This window comes from Gouania willdenowi, chromosome 3 (genome assembly GCF_900634775.1).
Source record: "Gouania willdenowi chromosome 3, fGouWil2.1, whole genome shotgun sequence".
Lineage (NCBI taxonomy): Eukaryota > Metazoa > Chordata > Actinopteri > Blenniiformes > Gobiesocidae > Gouania > Gouania willdenowi.
Genome location: NC_041046.1, coordinates 27,959,177 through 27,979,002, shown reverse-complemented (window position 1 = coordinate 27,979,002; position 19,826 = coordinate 27,959,177). Strand labels below are relative to the sequence as shown.

The 19,826-nt window shown below is 39.5% G+C and overlaps 1 protein-coding gene across 4 annotated transcripts in view; it reads left to right on the top strand.

The window, feature by feature from the left end:
- Window positions 1-19,826, top strand: part of dennd2b (DENN domain containing 2B) — a 59,197-nt gene that overhangs the window by 26,343 nt on the left and 13,028 nt on the right. For 2 of the 4 annotated variants that reach the window (XM_028437121.1, XM_028437111.1), the window contains exons 2-12: window positions 183-281; window positions 5,015-6,277; window positions 7,553-7,698; window positions 12,531-12,628; window positions 14,083-14,298; window positions 14,700-14,796; window positions 14,955-14,999; window positions 15,193-15,377; window positions 16,521-16,630; window positions 16,816-16,885; window positions 18,413-18,490. In XM_028437121.1, the coding sequence (XP_028292922.1) occupies window positions 208-281; window positions 5,015-6,277; window positions 7,553-7,698; window positions 12,531-12,628; window positions 14,083-14,298; window positions 14,700-14,796; window positions 14,955-14,999; window positions 15,193-15,377; window positions 16,521-16,630; window positions 16,816-16,885; window positions 18,413-18,490 (2,382 nt within the window). In that variant the 5' untranslated portion in view covers window positions 183-207. Of the gene's footprint in view, window positions 1-182; window positions 282-3,735; window positions 4,448-5,014; window positions 6,278-7,552; window positions 7,699-12,530; window positions 12,629-14,082; window positions 14,299-14,699; window positions 14,797-14,954; window positions 15,000-15,192; window positions 15,378-16,520; window positions 16,631-16,815; window positions 16,886-18,412; window positions 18,491-19,826 lie in introns of those variants that run through there. The other 2 variants (XM_028437131.1, XM_028437138.1) reach the window with 2 other exon arrangements.

The following is a 19,826-nucleotide window of genomic DNA, read 5'->3' as shown; positions in this document are numbered from 1 at the left end:
TATGTTTTTTTTTTTAATGTCTTTGGGCACTTTTTAACTTATTTTTACACAATATTTCTCAATATCTAAAATAAAAATGACAATGCTCAAATCAAACCAAAATTAATACCCATACTGAAATAGAATCGCTGTTTTGTTTCCTGCTGTTTTAAGTATTAATTGTTTCCTTTTTTGTCCATTAGGTGAGTGAGCAGTGTGCAAAGAAAGATGACTGCCAACAAGAGTTCAAAGGCAGTACCTCATGCAGGAGGGGGTAAACCTCCTCAGGACGCCCCCAACAGGTCAGTGACACTCCGGACACAACGGGTTAGCTAATATGTTTTTCCTGTCGTCTCCTTTTTTTGAGTTCTCGCCAACCCATTGTACTACTTTTTATGAGCTCATTTTTCTCTTGCCAAGTTTTACCATCCAGTAATCAGTCTGGAGCAGTTTTTTTAAATAAATTTTGCAGCTAAGAAAAATGAGTCACAAGTGTCAATCATGACATGAAATCCAAAACATTTGCAAGTAGGATCTTGTCTACTGGACGTAGGCCAATTCTAGCACTACATTGTAAGTATTGCTTTCAAACTAATGTTAACATTTTGAGAGACCTTGTGAGAGTCGTGCTGACTGTGATCATACTGTTTATCGTATTTTCTGTTTTCAACATAGAATAGGGAACAAAGGGACTTAGAGAAGAGTAAAAGTGTCATTATGAATTCAGTCATTGCTTTACTTTGCTGGTACATCATTGCTGGTAAAAGGAACACATCTGTTTGACAGTTGTTGGCAGGGTTGCTCATTTTTGTGACACTGACTGAGCAGACAAGCTGCCCGTGGTGGTGATCAAAACATGTAAGGCAACAATTATTTAGTGTAGGAAGGACCGTGCAGGCCTGCGGTCAATCTAAGGCTGCGTTCACACTGCAGGCAAATGTGGCCCAAATCCAATTTTTTGGGAACACTCAAAGCCGACCCATATCTGATATTTTCAAATCAGATTAAGACCACTTTCATATGTGGTCCTGAATCAGATACAGATCAGATCTTTTTCAATGCGACCTCAGTGCGAATGGTCAGGGAGGATTTCATGCTCATTTGATATGTAGACGTAACAGCTGTAGGAGTGAGCGCAGCAGCTGCACGCTGTCCTCTGATCACCATGGAGTCGAGAGGAACAGGGACAGAATTGGGACAGGCTTGAAGCATCAACTGTTAAATCAATTCTTTCTCTGCACAAGAACATGGATAATTATTTTATTTGATACGTGGATTATGTAAATAGATCCACGTGTCTCTGGCACGCACTCCGCCTGTGTTTGATGTGCTCTTTAGAGATGTCCTGGTACAACTTTTTCATTTCCGATATGATACCGATATTGCAGCCTTGCGTGTCGGCCGATACCGATATTGATTCGATAATAGCATGAATCATACACACTTTTTTTAAAATAAGAAATTAATAATTACTTATTTTGTAGTGTGGAATGTTAGAAAAGGCTTGATCAAGTGATGTTACTCAAACAGAGAACAATACTCAGCAACAGTAGGTATGAGAAAAACTGAACCACTTATTATTAATCAATTGGCTACATAATTTTTAACCTTCAACATAATATCTACAGTTTTCTACAATTGAATAACATAAATTAAAAATAAAAAAAAAATAAAAAAAAATCCGGAAATTTGAATCCGATAATCGTTTTCAGGCCTATATCGGACCGATATCCAATTTCGATATTGGATCGGGCACTCCTAGTGCTCTTGTTACCCTGTGCGCTCATCTGATGTTGACATTAACAGTTCTGTTAATAAAAGCAGGGTTACCACTAAAACAAGCGTAAATATGTCAATTGTGTGAAGAAAAAAATAGGTTTTAATCATCGTTTCGGGTTGGGCACGGATACAAATATCTAATGTCTGTCGGACCTGTTGGTTTTGGTATTTCTCTGTTGGTTCGGGTCAAAGCTTGAAGGTTCATATCAATTCAGTTAAGATCAATTCAACTTTATAATTATATCATATATCTATTATTTATCATAAATGGTCTGTGTTTAAAAGCAAAACGGCACCACAAAAAGCCAAAACAAAATATTTGGCTGTCTTTTTCTTTCTCCTCATCCTGCTGCACCTGCTCATTCATTCAACGGCTCCGCTGCACAAGAACTTTGAGACAAATGCGTCAATGTGCATGCGGGTCACATTGGAGCCACAAACCGTTTACAATGGAGTCTGATACAAGTTACATTTGAAATGGTAATGTAAACAAACAAACAAAAAGTCGGATTTGAGCAAAAAAATCGGAATTGAGCTTTAGGTTTGCAGTGTGAACATAGCCTAAGAATGTGTGGAGAATGTGAACCATTGAACATTTACAAGCACTCTAATTGAATCAACAAGTTGACCTTTGATGGCCATGTGAACAGATTGCATAAGAAAGCTGGTCATGTATGTATTTTCAAATACATGATCAATATTTTAATGTTTACCCCCCACAAAGAATTGCAGTTCTAGTTTTATTAGATTTATTAAAGTGCTGGTTGGTATAACTTCTAGTATTTCTATTTCAGTGTTGGTATTTCCCTTTCTCCTCTGGGTGTACAGCCACTCCCTGTCTTGTCAGTATGTATACAGTATATGGTTATACCAAAATGCATTGTTGTATGCACTGTTGGTATATAGGTTTGTATATATACTTTAACTTTCCTTGGTATAATATCCCTCCCCACTCACAGGTTACCACCTCCTTCCTCTACCAATCGTAATATATCTATTATAGTCATCACCATTTAATAATATTTTACTGGTGTTAAAGGGGCTTAATTCATACAGTTAGTGTATTTATCACCAGACAACATGACAAACAAAAAGACACTTAATTGTTTTCCAAAAAGGAATTGTGAGCAAGTTGATAAAGTGTGAGGTGTGGAAAAAACTTGCTGAGTTTTTGTTTTGTTTTGTAAGTCCAAAAGTAGAGCCACAGATGTAGTTACAAGGACACACTCATAAAGGACACTTCTGCATGTACTTATAGTCAGAAAATCGTGCATTGCAATGGAAATTGGATCTGGTGGGGTTTATCTTGTTTTTTTGGATAAAATTATACAAGTTGTTTTAAGTGGTATAATCAGCAGTCCTACAGTCTAAAATTGAGTCTTCAAAGGTCTTCAAATGAATCACCAAGCAATTCCAGTTGCCTTCACTAAGTATCAGGAATGCTGTCAATAATATTTATACACTCGGACATTGATACTTGGAGTTATACCACTTCCCTGGCAGAAGTTAGATTTAGCACTTTGATGGTTAACAAGCCAGTTTGATTTGGATTTGGCAAGAAATTTTAAATAACTTCTTACATTTACCGTGATCTGCTTACCAAAATAGCAACTGCACTATAAACATAATCGTATTTGCTAAGGTAAACAATTATGTGTGATACAAAGCAATGATGCCCTGTGATGGACTGGTGCCCTGTCCAGGATGTACCCCCACCTAGAGCCCAGTGTGAGCTGGAGATGGGCACCGGCAGACCCCCAGGACCCTGAAATAGTACAAAGAGGGTCTGACAATGGATGGATGGACAAAGCTATGTTTGCCACAGTAATGTGACTCAAAATGACTATTATCATTTGGATTAGCCAGTTATCAGGGAGCATACTCAACTCATACTTAAATACAAATGATTGGAGAGTCCAGTCAAATCAAATTGACCAATCACAGTAAATTGATTTATGGTCTCTCAAATGACTATTTCAAAAATGTAGATCTCAAGTACCTCACCGAGTGTTATTCAGATTAGACCAGATTGCACATTTCATTATGATTTTTTGGGTGCCCATACATTTGGACCTGAAGTATCATTATTAATGGGAATATATTCTTATGAGCCTTTAAAGTGTGAATGATCATGGTACCACGATCAAGAATACTGATCCATATAACTGCCAATATCTGGCAGTGGATATTTGATTCTTGGCGGAGGTTTGCACTTTTCTGCTAAATAATTATTTGGCACTTTATCTCAGTCATCTTCAATAATCCCAGTATGTGGAAAACTTTTTCCTTCAAAATCTGTGTAAAGTCCAAATACAAGGTCTTGAGTGTGAGGTGTCTGAAATCAAAGAAGAGAGAAAGATGAGACACATTCGTAAGACTTCCAGCTTGCAGGCTCCATGCTGTTGTAAAGCGCTCTACCCTGGAGCATATGGAACGAAACTCGGCAAAGACAGGTAGGTTTAAAGCTGGATTTGTCCCAACCTGTACTGTTGGATCACAGTCCGCAGACTTCTGTTTCCTCCCCCATTATCTGTGTTATTCTCACCTTGCAGTGACATCAGATTTTTTGAGCTCTTCCCTTTTACAAGATTTAGTCATCTTAATGACAAGGTTCGATGATACAACGAAAGTAGAGGAGTGTCTTACATCTACATGAATGGTTTGCGTCTCTGTGAAATTCTTAAATGAGGTGAGCACCGTGAGAAAGAGTGAGTGCATGTGTGAAAAAAGTGTGTGACAAACAAATGTCGAGTCAGCAGCTTGTGTAGGACCAGCTGCATCAGGTATCACTTACCGCAGCTTTACCGATCAGAAGCAGCTTTGCCTACCTGAGAATTAGGACTAGGTAAGAGCAGTGTTATGCATTTCCTCTGACTCACAGAGTCTCTGTGTGCGGTCTATCGTTAGTCTACTTGAGTTATTTTGATTATGTGGAAAAATGTTCTGTGGCATTTTAAAGTTTGCTGTATTTCTTTTGGCCTATAGTTTGAGTCTCACACTGTAAAAAGAAAGAATCCTTTCCTGTGGTTCCTTTATACATGGAGCCCAGGTTTTTTTTGTTTGTCTTTGAACTTGGAGTTGAAATCAAAACCTTTAACTCAACCTTTACAGTTTCAGCCTCTCTGTCCCACATTGGGCTTCTGTTATTCTGTCAGTTGCAGGCTCAAGAGGACTTTGCTGCCTTGTATGATCTTCCCATGTTGGCTTTGCTACTTAGTCACAAAGTGTTTTCTCCATTTTATATGTCTTGTCACAGGTGCCAATCTTCATCACCATGTCCTGCTAGCTCAGGACAAAACCAGCAGTACCCGACCAGCCCTGAGAGCACTGAAAAACAGGCAAGGTACTTAAGAACTGACGGAAGGTTCTTGCTACGTTCTGGTTGGATCAGCAAGACAGCTAGCCTGTCCACTGCTGCATCCATCACCGGAGACCCCGATTTCCAAGGCCGTCTCTGCAAGTTGAAGAGCATTAGCTACCTGGATAACAGACTTTCCATCTATAAGCCTCCAACTCAAACCAAGGTCTTTCAGAAAAGTCAGAGCTTCGAGGAGCACAAGGAGGAACAAGGGGATGTATCTGTGGCAGATGGACCAAATGATCGGCCCTTAAGTTGGAGCACTCTCTCTCTAGGACCGTGCTCTAACCAGGGCCACAAACGCACCCTTTCTCTAACCCGTGCAGTAGCAGGTGTTCCATCCACCAATATTCGAAAGAAAATCTCAGAATGGGAGTGCAGAAGAGTTTCTCTTCCTAGAATGAGCTTGTGTCTGGATAAAAGAGGGGCAGAGCATGTTGGCGGTAGCGAGGGTTGCCCTAGTCGGCTGTCCTCGCCATGTAGCGAGAAGACTTTTGACTTTAAGGGAGTTCGTAGGATGAGCACAGCATTTTCTGAATGTTCCTACACAGAAGAAGAGAATGGAGTTTCAGAAAAGGATGGTGTAGGACGATTTCAGAAAAGGACAAGCAAGACAGAATCCTCAGGAGCATTTGCACGCTCCCTATCCGCTCGTAAAGAGAAATCAGCTGTCCTCAACAGGATACAAAAGATTGAGCAAGCTCTCAAGGAGAACCCAAGTCTGCCACCTCCACGTTATCTTACAAACTGCTATGCTCCAGACAAAACAAGACAAAAGTCATTTATGATAGTTGATGAATTTGACAGCACATGCACAAGTAAACGCAGCAGCATTTGCTCAGTAACCACTGAACTGGATACTGTTTTAGTGCCTGATAAGCTTTCAAAATTGAGACAAAGATTTAGCGTAATTTCAACCAGGTCTGAGAGCCCTGAGCCTCCTAGTCCACAGACCTCTGTTGGCATTCCTGTCAACCCCTTACCTAAACCTAAACGCACTTTTGAGTATGACGGCAAACGGGACCAGAAGGCTACGTCGCCCACCAATGGACTACCTCTAGATAAACTTTCTGAGTCTCCGCCGCCTCTGCCTTCCACACCTGCTCCCAGCATGACTCGAGTGGCAAAAAACACAGGGAGTGCCCCAATACAAATACCCAGGTGAGGTAAAAACCTCGGCATGATGTCAGACTAATTTTACAGTCTAAATTATGTGATACTTGCAGAATAAGTTTTGGTGCCTGGTTTTCTGCTTTCACAGACATAATCAGATATGCGTAGTATTTCTCTTCCTTCAACCCTGAACAAAACAATATCTGTTAGCAGTGCAGTTGCATTTGGTAATTAAGGCACTTTTATTAATTAACTTAGATGCTTTGGGATTGTGTTTGTTTTGAGAAGAAGTCCCTGGGTATTTGGTGGGTTGATGAAGCTGTTAAACCACTTGTAAATAGTGTTCTACAAAAAAAAAAGTTTTTTTACCGACGATAGTTTCATCGTTTAGTGTTTAGTTTGTTGCTTTTTGACATCATGCTTACTCTAACCATATGCATATCATGGAGAAAAAGTTTCCTCCTTTGAAAAATCTACTAAAACTGATTCAGTAAAGTTTACATAAGGTTTGAAAGGATAGAAAATGGACCAAAATAAGAAAATAAAAGAAAATAATCTGCCATATTCTTCATAGATAAAATGTGCATAGGTTCTCATACTAACAGAGCAGCAAGGAGTCTGAGAGATACCAGACTACTAGTTGACGTTCTGTTCTTTGTCTTCTGTTTTTGTCTTTCATGAGATAAACTCTCTGTGTTGTCCCTTTTTTGTCAGGGAGGGGCATATCCACACTGTCCCTGTGTAAAATGGGCATAAAGTCCTTAAACATTTGTCCCTGGACTCTTTGTTTAACATTCCTGTGGCCCTGCCAATTTCAGACCAGACTTAAAAGCCACAAGCCATCGATGCGTTGACACAACCACACTACGATTCCCGCAGTCATGTAGTCTCAACTAACATATTCTGCAGTGCCTTGACATGTGCTGTTTGACTTACACTGAACAGAGAACACTGGGGAATAGTAAGATATCTGCATGTTTACTTGGGACTTATCTGTGCTTTTCTTGTAATTGGAGCAGAATGTTGCTATTGAGCCCTTTAGTGTTTTATTTTAACATCAATCATCAGTAGATTTTTTATTCAGAAAAAAAACTTTTAGGTAGTCCAAAAATACTAGTATATAAAGAGTTTTGGCGTTTGTTTGAGAATTTGAAATGTAAACCAGGCTATTTAAAAAGGCCACTTAAACGTCTATATTTTCTTTCTTTGCTCTGTCATACATCTGCATCTTGGGAGTTGACGGATATTTACTTTTTCTCTGTGTAATGTGGTTTGTTCGACTTTTCCCCATGTGGGACCGTTAACATTTATTTTGTTTTCTAGAGAGTCTTGTGAGTCAGAGGATGCTGCAAGCTTGCCGTCTTCGTATCCGTCCTCGCCCACAGAGAATGGCACACTGACGACAGAAACACAAAGCCGACCAAATTCCAAAAGCACTTTTGAAGAGAATGCCTATGAGGATATTGTAGGTAGGCATTTTAAACATGGCTTTCATTGCACTAGTCTCTATTCCATAATCATTTCATCAAAAATAATACAAACAATAAGGTATCTAGTTTATTATGATTATTTGGTTTATTTCACTTTTTTGTGTCAGTGTCCTAGGCTTTATGACAAATGTTTTAAACTAGGAACAGTTTTTTAGAGATTCTTTCCAGACTTTAGTCCCCTACCCAGTCCTGGCTTCTGCTTTCTACACTGACAAGTGTTTAAGCACAGATTAGGTATATTATTACACATTATGTGTCCCATTATGTTATGTCAGAAAATGCTGTAACTTATTTTGTTCACAGTAAGTTTATGTATTTTTAAAAACTGTTTGTAAAGAGCTTAAAAAGTGCAGGAGTCCGACATTCTTCCTCTTGTGCAACAACATCAGTTGTTATGTAAAATGGAGAATGTGGAAATGCAGAGTGATACATTTTTTTTTTTAATACATTGAGTTTGAGGTGTTAGGGAAGGAGGTCTACGTCTTTGTCTCGTAACGATAGCTGCCATTATATGTGCATAAATCTGTGACAGTTAAAATCTGCCTGTCAAATGTGCTAAATAGTTCCATGAAATCATTTCGAGGCTTGGTAAATCACATCGTGTGTGCTAAATTGATCTATTTGCATATCTTCCTTCCAATATCAGGTGTGTCCTGGCAGAGATGCTCAGATAACATTTTCAATAGAAGCAAACGCTCTACATGGATTGTTTGTTATTTTGAACATCGGACAGACAATCCTCAGTAAACAGGGTTAGTAGGTCAACTGCGTCAAAGTTAGCACATGTTTTAAGTAAATCAGCCCCCAATTCTTCAACATAAAACACGGCTTTTACTCTTTTTTTCAAAAAATAGCTTTTTAACTGAATTGAAAAATCAAGATATCCTTAAACTCTAAGCTTGTAGTGTAAAGGAAAAAGAGTCACAATGGATAAATGAGATATTGTGACATTGTGTGACAGAAAGACAATAACCAATGCCTGGAACCTTCTGTGAATTTTGCCCTCAAACTATAAACTGTACATGAAACTGGCCCTGGAACCCAGCATTGTCAAAGAGATCATCTTGATTATGTTTTAAAGGTCACATGTCATGCTATTTTTCCCCCATCTCCATTTGTTCTAAGAACACCAATAAACAAAGTATTTGAGGTTTATTTTCCTAAACTTGCCTGTTTTCCAGAGTTTTAGCCTCTAAAAAGTCACTTTCTGAGCAACTCTACACAAGCAGGCTGATTTGCGGCCTACTTATGTATATTCATGAGTGGGCATGTCTATAGACGGGACACTGACTTCCTCCTCCCCGCTCGGTGACTTAGGGCCAGAAGACGTCCCACCATTCTCCCACCCACTCCGTAGCCGAGCTCATGCTGCTTTATAAACAGGAGACAGAGCGTGGGGGCGGGGCGTTCACCGGTACATACATAGACTGTAGAAAATACATACATAGCACTGCGTGAAGGACGCTGAAATGCTCACCTTCGTGGGCGTGTCTGTTTACATGTCAATCATGGCAGTGAGCTTCCTGGAGGCGCGGCTTTTCCAGCTCAGTGCCGCGTCAAATTTATCATCAAAGTGGGAACGCGTCATCAAATTGGAGCGAGGTGTTTGGGCTCACCCTGCAGTAAGAAAGGAGCAAATCACCCTCTAACTAATGATTGAGGGAATCAATGAAAAAAACACCCTGGGCATGTTTATGAAGTCCAAAGCACTTTTATGATGTTTAAAGCACAGAAAAGTCAATTTAGCTTAACATGGGCCCTTTAAACTTAAGATGCTAATATAAGAAGAAGTTGTGCTTGATATCTTGGTACTTGTTTAGATTACACCTGATGTAAAGATGTTGCCGCGGTGATTCATTGTCTAATATCATGCTCTTGTAGTAAAAGTATTATTGAAGCAGTGAGTACAGACATAATTAGCGTAGCTCTGTGGAATATCAGATATCCTCTGGTTATGAAGGTTGTTTTTGCACTACTACAGTACCTGATAACTGTTAAAACAGAATGCTTTATCACACCGTAACACACTGTATGATAGTTTTCAGTTGTTGGCTTGTTGAGCAGCAGTTTCTTCTCTCATTTTCCACATGTTTCCCAAACAGCAAAAGCTAGTACTTATAAGTTGTGTATGAAATTCTGGGCATGATGAAGAGTCAAATTCCTTTCCGCTAGCAAATAACCCCAATGACCTCTGCCCAGTTCAGCTGCCAGTTTCACAGCTGCATTCTTCATGTGGGAAATTTATTTATCAATGTTTGTATACAGTAAAAAATGCCCAAGGTTATAGTATATATATTTTAACAACTTTTCCCATCCTTCATGAGGGATCAGAAAGATGTGACAGAATCAGAACAATGCCCCCTTGTTCATCTAGCACTGTGAGCGCCGGGGTTTGGCCACCATGTAATTTAAAGATCAATTGAAATCATCCTGAGACCATCAGGAGTTGTGTATGAAAAGAAAATTAGTCTACTTGTTATAAGTCCTTACTTATTTTCCAAACTCTCAAGATATGCGGTATTGCCTCCTTGACTCATTTAATAAGCAAAACATTTTATGTAACACACTTATCTTTGATCATTTGTGACGTGTGCGCTTTCTTGCCCAACTGGCTTGTGTTTTTAAATGGGAAATTCTACCAAGAGAACCTGATAAAAGCAATAAAAGTGAGTGATCGTCTACAGGCTTCTGATTCACACCAAATGCATCAGTTATCCTGTTATTCAACTGTCTGCTTTCAGTTGTGACTCATTTTGGAGACTCTGATACAGAAACTGGGATTCAACAGCTGCAACTAACACACACATGATGGTCTTATGGTTTTGTTAACACTCACTCCTAAAATACTGTATGCTCTCATGCAATATTTATGTTGTGTTGTTAGGGATGCTGAGGATTCATGTTGTCTGCCGGGTTTCAGATAATACAACCCATTTTTGTACAAGCCACAGTTTGAGGAACATTCTTCCTATACCTCGACTCTCCACTTTATAGTGTAACCTGATACTGGTATTGTTGGTATAGTTTGTTCTGTGCCTCGCCCAGCACAGAAAGTCCACAGTATACACTGAAATGTTCTCTCGCTGTGTGCAGCAGAGGTATGCCCATTGCCTATATAGCACCATGTGACTGGGAGTGTAAAAGAGGGATGGTGATGTTTGCAATCAGAGGAGTAGATTAGTAGCCTCCAGTGCATAAGCAGCTTCACAGACATATCATTTTCCTAGCAGGCTCTCATTACAGTATTGCTTTAGTTTAATGGAGTAGCAGCACAACGTGGGGTTGGTTTAAGTGCTTACCAGCTTTAATGATGCTCACAAAATAACTCCGCTGAGATAATATACTGTGTGACAGAAAAATCCCCATCAGTGTTTGTATGTGTGCAGGAGTGTGTGCACAAGTATGCTAATTGGCATAAATATACGTTCTCAAACAAAGCTCAGACTGCATTCCGCTTGGATGAGAACACAATCAGGTTTTAGGAACTGATATCAAGGAGGAATAAGATCTGCTCAATGAATTCCTGTTTTCTAACCTCCATGGACCAAAAGTGTCCATTGATTTTTCTTTTTTGAGAAATCCTCTCATGCATTTTGACTCCATCTGGCTCTGTTTTTTTTCTTCGCCGTGGTTTCTTTTTCTCACAACCTTTTTCAGACCCTGCCAAAGAGCTATTCACAGAGCACATGTCTATGTCTGAATAGACATGGACTGTGGTGTTACACAAGTTTCTTCCATATTGATGTTGGTTTTTGGCCAGATGACATCAGTGTGTGCAGTGTAAACGCTCTGTAATGTTCCTTTGCTTTTCAGCCATCACTTATTGGCTGAAAATCATTGATCAAGCAAAGGGGAACAGTTAGTCATTACATTCACCTATTTTATAGAGTTTTCAGTGTTAGTGTTTCAATGTCACCCTTTTAGGGACATTTCTTGATTGATTTATTGTGATGATGTTGTTCATTAGACATTTTAGCAAAAGATAATAAATAAGAGGAAAAGATTTGCACCACAGAAAAAGTCTATGGATTTAGTAAAGGAGCATATAAAGATAAACATTATTTTTACTTAAAAAGGTAAAAAAAATAGAAGAAGATGGAAGAAGAAGATAACTGTGGTGACTCTTAGGGACAGCCAAAAGAAGAAAAAGGAAAAGACAAAGCTGTCCAAAACAATACAACTAGGAAAATGTCAGAGAGGAAGAATGTTAGCCAGAAGGGATTATGACATTATGTTCTCAAAATGGATGAGAAACTGTAGTTAAATCTTAATTTTAATGCATTTCTTCAACACTAAATAACATTATTTCAAAATACCAGAAAAACCTGTTGCCTGCCTACATATACAATTTGCCGGTTATTCAAACGAACATTATCTAAAAACAATATATTTGTTATAATAATTGTGTAATTACCTTAATCGATCACGGGTCATTGCCAGAATCACTGAAAAAGTGACGTTTTTCTGTGATCACTTTGCATGCCTGGACAATGACTCACCTCCAGTGTTGTATCCAGAAAGCTCAGCTGGTCTGTTGGGGCCTCCAGGGCCCTGGTCCAACAGTAATCGCTTCAAAAAAAGGGAGTTTACTTCAGCCAGTTGAGAAAAACCTTTGACTTACCTTTAATGAATCATCTTTTCTTGAACTAGCCTAGGGACGTACTTGGCATGACCTTGACACCATCCGCAATCCTGAGTTTTCTCTGTTTGACCCCTTAGAATGATCTGTCTTCTGTTAGAAACAGCCTCTGTCCACAAGATGGCTTGCTGCTAAATTCACTAATGACTGAATTCTCTCTTTATGACCACAGAGAAGGAGAATCCATATGAGGATGTTGACCTAAAGCGAAGGAGTTTGGGTCGTAAGTCCTGGACCACGATGGACAGAAAGCTGAATGCTCCACCTGAGGTAAGTCGAAGGCTTGATGCAATCATCTGTGATAATGTGCTTCCTACAGTAAACAGATAAGCCATTCGTTCCTGTGGACATCCTCTCTCCTGGTTTCAGTGCAGAGGTCTGGATAACGTCATGTAAAGAGTCTCATTTGACTCCAACAGGAAACACTTTGACATATTTAGGAACTCTCACACTCACAAAAATCCCCTGCACATTTGGCTCACTCATTTTAAAAACTGAAGCACTTCATTGGGCAATATGAAAATAAGAAAGCCATGGCCACAACTTGTAACAACAAGTGTTTGGTCAGAAATTCTTGCAGCCACTCCTCGAAGGAATTGTGTGTCTATTGAGCTGCACCAAAATTATGTTTTTTTTTTTTTTTATTGTATCCAGCTGTTAAAAATAGTAATTATAAAAGGTATGACTGCATAGTTTGGGAATCTTACCGTTCTCATTTCAAACTTGAAGTTAAGGAGCTATATAATTGTAAATCATGTACATAACTACACAGTTATGTACATTATTGGTGGATCATTTCCTTTTTTTTCTTACAAAATGTTATTATTATTATTATTATTATTATATAGAACAATTCAAACTGCATTATTACAGGTTTTCAGCATCAGGTAGCATTTGATTTCCTAAATATATTTGATAGCCAGAGGGGTTAAGCAGAGGTTACTCCCCCTTAGCTTAAAGACAGGATACCAAAAACATGTGTAATCTTCTTGAGCATGCATGGGTTCTCATTGGTTTTACCAAAGTCAAAAAAAAGATTTACTGTATGTTTTAACTGGAGTCTATAAAACCAAACTCAAAATGCTACTCTTGCCTACTCTTGATATCCACAGAATATGAGCAAATACAGAATAAAGCATCCAGCCAATAAAAGGCTGTGCTACAGTGCAAAATATGTATAGCTGATGCTCTGATTTTTCTCAGGTGTGGGCCTGTGCTGCTCACGCTGTTAGACAGAGGTGTGGCTGACCTACAGTCAACGGGAGGGACAGAATTTCTTGTTATCTTCAGCTGATTATTATGTTATTGTACATAATGCTAGGGTTTGGGTGGTCTGACCATTTTGTCAAATTTCCTCATGAAGGTGAAACAAGTTTCCAACATGAATTTGAAGAGCCATTTAGATTAGAGCAAGGATATACAGTAGTTTCCACGGTAGCTCAGTACTGTGGAGTTTTCAGTTTTGTAGTACTTCAAAAGGAGAGACTTTGTTTATTTTTTAACTTTTTACCAATTAAAGAAATTTAACATTTTTTTTCTGTTATCTGTGCATTTTATGCGTGTGATTTTGCTATGAACTAACCTCTTTTAACCGGTGTTGTTTGAATGCAGAAATGTGATGCGTTTCTGAAGTTGTTGCAAAGTGGATAAAAAAAAGCATTGAAGAAGTCTTATTCTTAGTTTTTACATCATCAAATAATACTCCCTTATATTGTTGTATCTAGTTGCCGTCCAAACCCAGTAGCCAGTCCCTTCGTCTTCCTGGACCGTGTGAACGAAAGAGCCACCGCTTGTCTCAGTTATCCAAGCACTACAGCCACGATGAAATGCTGCTCCTTCCCCAGATTGGAGTATCAACATCTCCTTGTGGGCTGCTGGATGATAGCCTCTGTAGCAGTGGTGATACTTTGGCCTCACACAGGCACTGGAGCGTCCCTAAGGTACACACGGCTAGATCCTACACAAATACTCACTCTAAGCCCTTGCAGAGCCCCGGCTGTGTTCACTTTCTGTTCCTGCCTCACTGATCGGCTCAGGTTTCTGTTGGGACCAAGTCAGGATCAGTGCAGCTCCAGAACATCTGTAATTCCCCAGTTTGTAAAATATCTTTGAAGTCGCACCGATTTGATGGAATTAATTATGATTCCAACTTCAGCTTCTGTAATGCTTGAAATTTGTGACTCTCGTTAAAGTTTTCCCACATTTTCTGGAAACCCCCAACACACAGAGTGCATTACACTATTACTTTTGGCTCGGTATACTTTAGGCATCTCATTATCAAGATTTGAAGAAACAAGCCCTCCGACTCACTGTTGAGATTTCCTTCTTGTTCTGTTTACAGCTGGTCCAAAGGATCAACTCCATTTACTGCACTAAACGTGGGAAGAAGAGGCTAAAGAAGCTTTCCATGTCCAATGTTGAGACTATGTCTTTAAGAGGTAAGACCTCTTATTCCTATCTCATCTAGTCGCCAGTTGATTGAGTAAATATTTGTCTCAGCCACACACAGCGTCCTTGTTGTGTTCTCCTTGTGAAATCAACACGTTAACTTCCCACCCTCTGAAAATGTGTCTTGTCTTTTAATCTTCATCTTCAGATGACAACAGTGAGAGTGAAAGTGACTCTGATGACAGGTTTAAAGGTGAGTGACCACAGCATTTATTTGCTTCAACAGTTGAATTCAACTAGTAACTGATCAGATTTGAAAGCTTTAGATGCATAGTGGTGAAGGGCATTACATTTAGAGTTTAGCTGGCTGTGCATTTGTTATAAGACTATGATTATTATTTTGATTGCGCGACCTTAATGTCACTCATGTCTACTCTTCCCCTCAGCCCACACCCAGAGGTTATTAAAACTGCAGTCCATCCTTCGACGAGCTCCTAGCTACCGAACACTGGAGCTTCAACTTATTGAATGGCAGGAGCGAGAGCTCTTCGAGTATTTCGTTGTTGTTTCGTTGAAGAAGAAACCCACCAAGAACTCTTACTCTCCAGAGGTCACCTACCAGTTCCCCAAGGTACGAGCACTGGTCAAAACTAAATTTGGTCTACACACAACAAAGAATCATCATTAGCTAAATTATTTTCTCTCATCTTTGTCAAATATTTCAATGCTCCTACATACTTGAGACAACCGTATTTCAACAACATTATCACAGTTACGACACAGTATTACTTGTTCTCTCTTCTGCTCTATGAGAAATCAAACTACAAGCTGGTTAAATTGGCATAAGTTTTTGAGTAATTTGTAATGTTTAATTCTACAGAATCATTTGAGGTAAGATGTAGATCTGTGTGAAACCAATGAAAACTCAAGTCTTCTGTTGGGTCGATGACAATGGCAAGACTCAAACTGTTAGCCATGTGATAAGAAAATGATAGCTAAAGGCAGGCATACACTGTGCGATTTTTGGCCCATTTTGAGACGATTTTCGACTTGTGCGACTATTTTGTGGGATCATGCGAGTCTCTGCTCGATTGTGTGTCGTGCATTGTGTAGTATACATGGGGTCACGAGAAGCGATTAACACCACACGACCAGCTCCCGATCAGCAATCATAGGTCGTAAGGATTTCAAACATGTTTGAAATCCAGTCGCTCCTCGTGAGGTTATCTCACAGTTGAAGCAGTGCCACGGACCGGCTTACCGTAAACGCTCACACTGAGCATGCGCGAACACCGTAGGACTGCTGTAAAATTGACGGACTATACTGCCCACGTCTGTCTAGCCAGCTCCTGGTCCATCACATCGCCGTCTTTTCTTTTTTAAAGCTCTTTTTGCTGAGATTCGCTCTCTACTTCTGGGTTTTTCTTCTTCGTCTGTTGTAATGGCGACGCTTCAGTGTTCTTCTTCTTCTTTTTCTTCTAATTTGTACATTGCATTTCCGGAAACAAGACCCCAACGTGTCGCGTAGGAAAGTACAGTGTGAGCAGTCATATCGTGTTAGAGTGTCAGTCCGTACAGTGTGAGAACATGAATCGTGAGCTGCGCACATTCGGGCTCTACGTCTGAGTCGCACAGTTTGAGCTGGAGCTGAGTGCAATGATTGAAAAAAACGCACAGTGTATCTCAGCCTTTAGTTACTTATTGGTTTGATAAAGATGCATTTTAGAAGAAGATTAGGGTGGGTGAAAGTTCTTTTCTGGTTTTTATTTCACAGCTGGAACGACCCACCAAACTAATGAGAGAGGCCGAACAGAGGCTCAAAGCTATTCCACTGTTTTGTTTCCCTGATGCAAAAGACTGGAGTCCTGTTTCAGATTATACAAGGTATGATGTGAAATTATCTGCAATGTGCCAATTGATTTAACCTTTTATTGGATGTTTGCCAAAATTATGATTTAGCTACTTTTTGGAGAGATTTTTCTCTAATGCTTGTGTGTTTATTTACACATTCATGCCTATGTGTCTTTATTTTGATCCTCTTTTTGTCCACCCTTGCTTGTGGCTCCCAGCGAGACTTTCTCTTTTATGTTGACTGGTGAGGACGGCAGCCGGAGGTTTGGTTACTGCAGACGTTTGCTGGTAAGCCCTCGTCAAACTCGCTGCTCCCTGCAGACATCCCACTGTGTCGTGTTTGTTGTGACAGACTTTTTTTATTTGAGCACGTGATACAGTTTTCCTTTGAACCTGGCAATATGCTTCATGGTCCCTGTAGCAACAGAAAACACTAAAAGAAAAATAAAATGCTGAACTAGCATGGAGCACATTTTTAGATGATGTTTTAGATAATTGATGAAAAATAGATACCAATCAATGCCAGCTTTTTAGTGTTGTAGCAGCTGACCAGAATTACTGACAGGCCAGGAAATAGTTCAAGGTGGTGTGAGCCAGATAGTCACCTGGAATAACAAACATCCAAGCCACACAATTAAAAAGCAGGAATTCAGTCAGCATAAAAAATGTGGTGGAGTCATTTAAAACATACTTTGGTAATATATTTGATTCGAAAAACCCCATCGTTCTATGTAAATACAATCAAAATGTATATATAGTCACAAATGACGAAAAAAAAGCATGGAACATACATTCAGTCTTTGTTTAAACATGTCAAGACAGAAAAGGCAAGAGCTCGCAATGAAATTCCAACAACTACTGCAATTTTGGAGCCACTACTGAGTGTGTTTTTAACAATACAGTATTTCACTGGGAATATTTTTTTTTCTCCAACAAAACACTATCAAACAATGATTTCTGTGATGATTGAGCGGCTCTGTCGATGTGTCAGTAGAAAGTGAAGTTAGCTGAGCTGCTCTCCTCCAGTTGTTTCCTCTCCACTGTGTGTCCACCAGTTGGCAGAGAGCAGGCATTCCCCAGGACTTGAATCAAGCTCCACATATTTGATTTAATCATCCATTTGGAAAGCAGGAGGAGAAACAAGGGGAGAAAATTGTATACCTAATATGGACAATTGGGTCAGCGTTTGTAGCTTGCCTGTGTTCGTGTTTGTTGTGTGTGTGTGTGTGTGTGTGTGTGTGCGCGCGTGTGTGTGTAACTGTGTATTTGGGCGTGTGTGCATGCGTGCGCACATTTTGATCCATAGCCACACAGTGGCCAGGAGGAGTTCTCCACTAGATAGGCTCTCAGCTCTGATTATAGACCGAAGGGTAAACATCTGAATACCTTGTCTAATGTTATGGTTTAACAATAATCTGATCAGAACTGTTTTGTTTTGATAATTTTAATATTTATACAGCATTCGCCAAAAATATGAAACAATGTGAAATTGGAGGAAGAACAACACTGATGCATTGTTTTTTTTTAGGCACCTGCAGCAGCTCACTCATTTTTGCATCTCCGTGTGGACACAGCGTCAATGTAGACTTGAGTTTTCTTGGAAATAAATCTGTCTCCATGTGTGATGAAATCATTTTTGCTACATCACACAAAACGTAATCATCTGTAGTGTCTGAATGTTTTAAAAATGTTTCCTGATATTGGAAGCGCCAGCAAAACATGGCCTAAATGAGCAGTAAATCGACCTGATTTTAAAGTGTAAGGAAACTGGTTTCTCTAACATTTTACTAAATGGACATTTTATTTCTCTCACAGCCAACTGGGAAAGGACCACGCCTTCCTGAAGTGTACTGTGTCATCAGCAGGCTGGGTTGTTTTGACTTGTTCTCTACAGTGAGTTCAACCTTGTCCTGAAGTCACTTGCGCACATTTGCATGATTGCAGCCGCATCACACGCTAGAGAAGCAGAAAAAGCCATTTAGCATTGTCGTTGTGTTTAACCCACCTCAAAGCTGTAGGTTTCTCACATAAATTATTTTAAATACTTATGCGGTAACTAATCTAATCTGAGACTTTTTTTTGTGTGTTTTTTACTGCTCAGTCATTTTTAGGCATTTTTGTCATTATGGGATGTTACAGCGGATCATCTTTCTAACAACCCATTGTCTCCTGTCCTCCTGTGACTCTTCTATCATAGATCCTTCCTGGCACTCGTCTCCATTCAGTCCATCCAGCCTGTTCTCTCTTCTTCACCTCTCTGTTATTCTACAGCTTTGGTCTTTTGACCCTCAGTATTAGGCTCCTGTTTCTTAGCTACCTCCAGTCACTGGCTCACCATCCTCTTTCCAATTCCAAAACATCTTACTCAGTTTTACTCCTGCTCACCTCCATTCTCTTCCCTCTCTCCAGGTTCCCCTCAACCTGCTCCCGACTCTTGCTACAGATCATTATGTCATAGTTTTCAATCCCCTCTGACATCCTTATGTAGTACCACACCTTCTCACTTGGCACCCTATCATATATGCTCAGCTATTTGTCAATATATTTCATGTGCTCACAATAGGGCTGACACAGAGCAGAACAGCTACCTTCACTTCTTTTTTTTCCCCTGCCATGTCTGATTACTTTATTATTTCAATGTGAGTTAACCCAGACTGTTGAACAAAACTATCTGCGATATTTCCAGAAAATCAAATACAGTGTTACATGTGATCTTCTGTTTTGTTAAAAAAAAAATTAAATGAAATACCAGAAACCTATTTGGTGGTTAAGTTAGGGTGGAATAGTTCTGCAAATGTTCCTGGAATGGTTTGAAGCTTTCCTTTAAGACATATCCAGGAGATGTCTTGATGAAAAGACATATTGCGTGAGAGGGAAATATTTTACAAGAGACCTTTTCAGCAAATCCAGTCTCTCTTATTAACTTTACTAAACCTTAGAAAAAAGCAAACATTTCAACTATAAGAGCTGTCAAGCAGTAAAATACTGATTTGAAAGATTTCTGTATCAAGCTGGTATAAGGAGATTTATGTGAGAAGAAAGAGTCTTTCATATGAACACAGATAGCTGGTATCGTGTGACTCTAAAGCGAGTAATTCTTTTATCAACCTTGGAGCCAATAGGAAGTTTGAACAAAAACATACTCACTGGGTGGAATTTTCCAGTCACAGATGCATGAAGATTGCTGAATTAGCTATTTTTCAGAACAGAAATTGTGAATCATGAACTA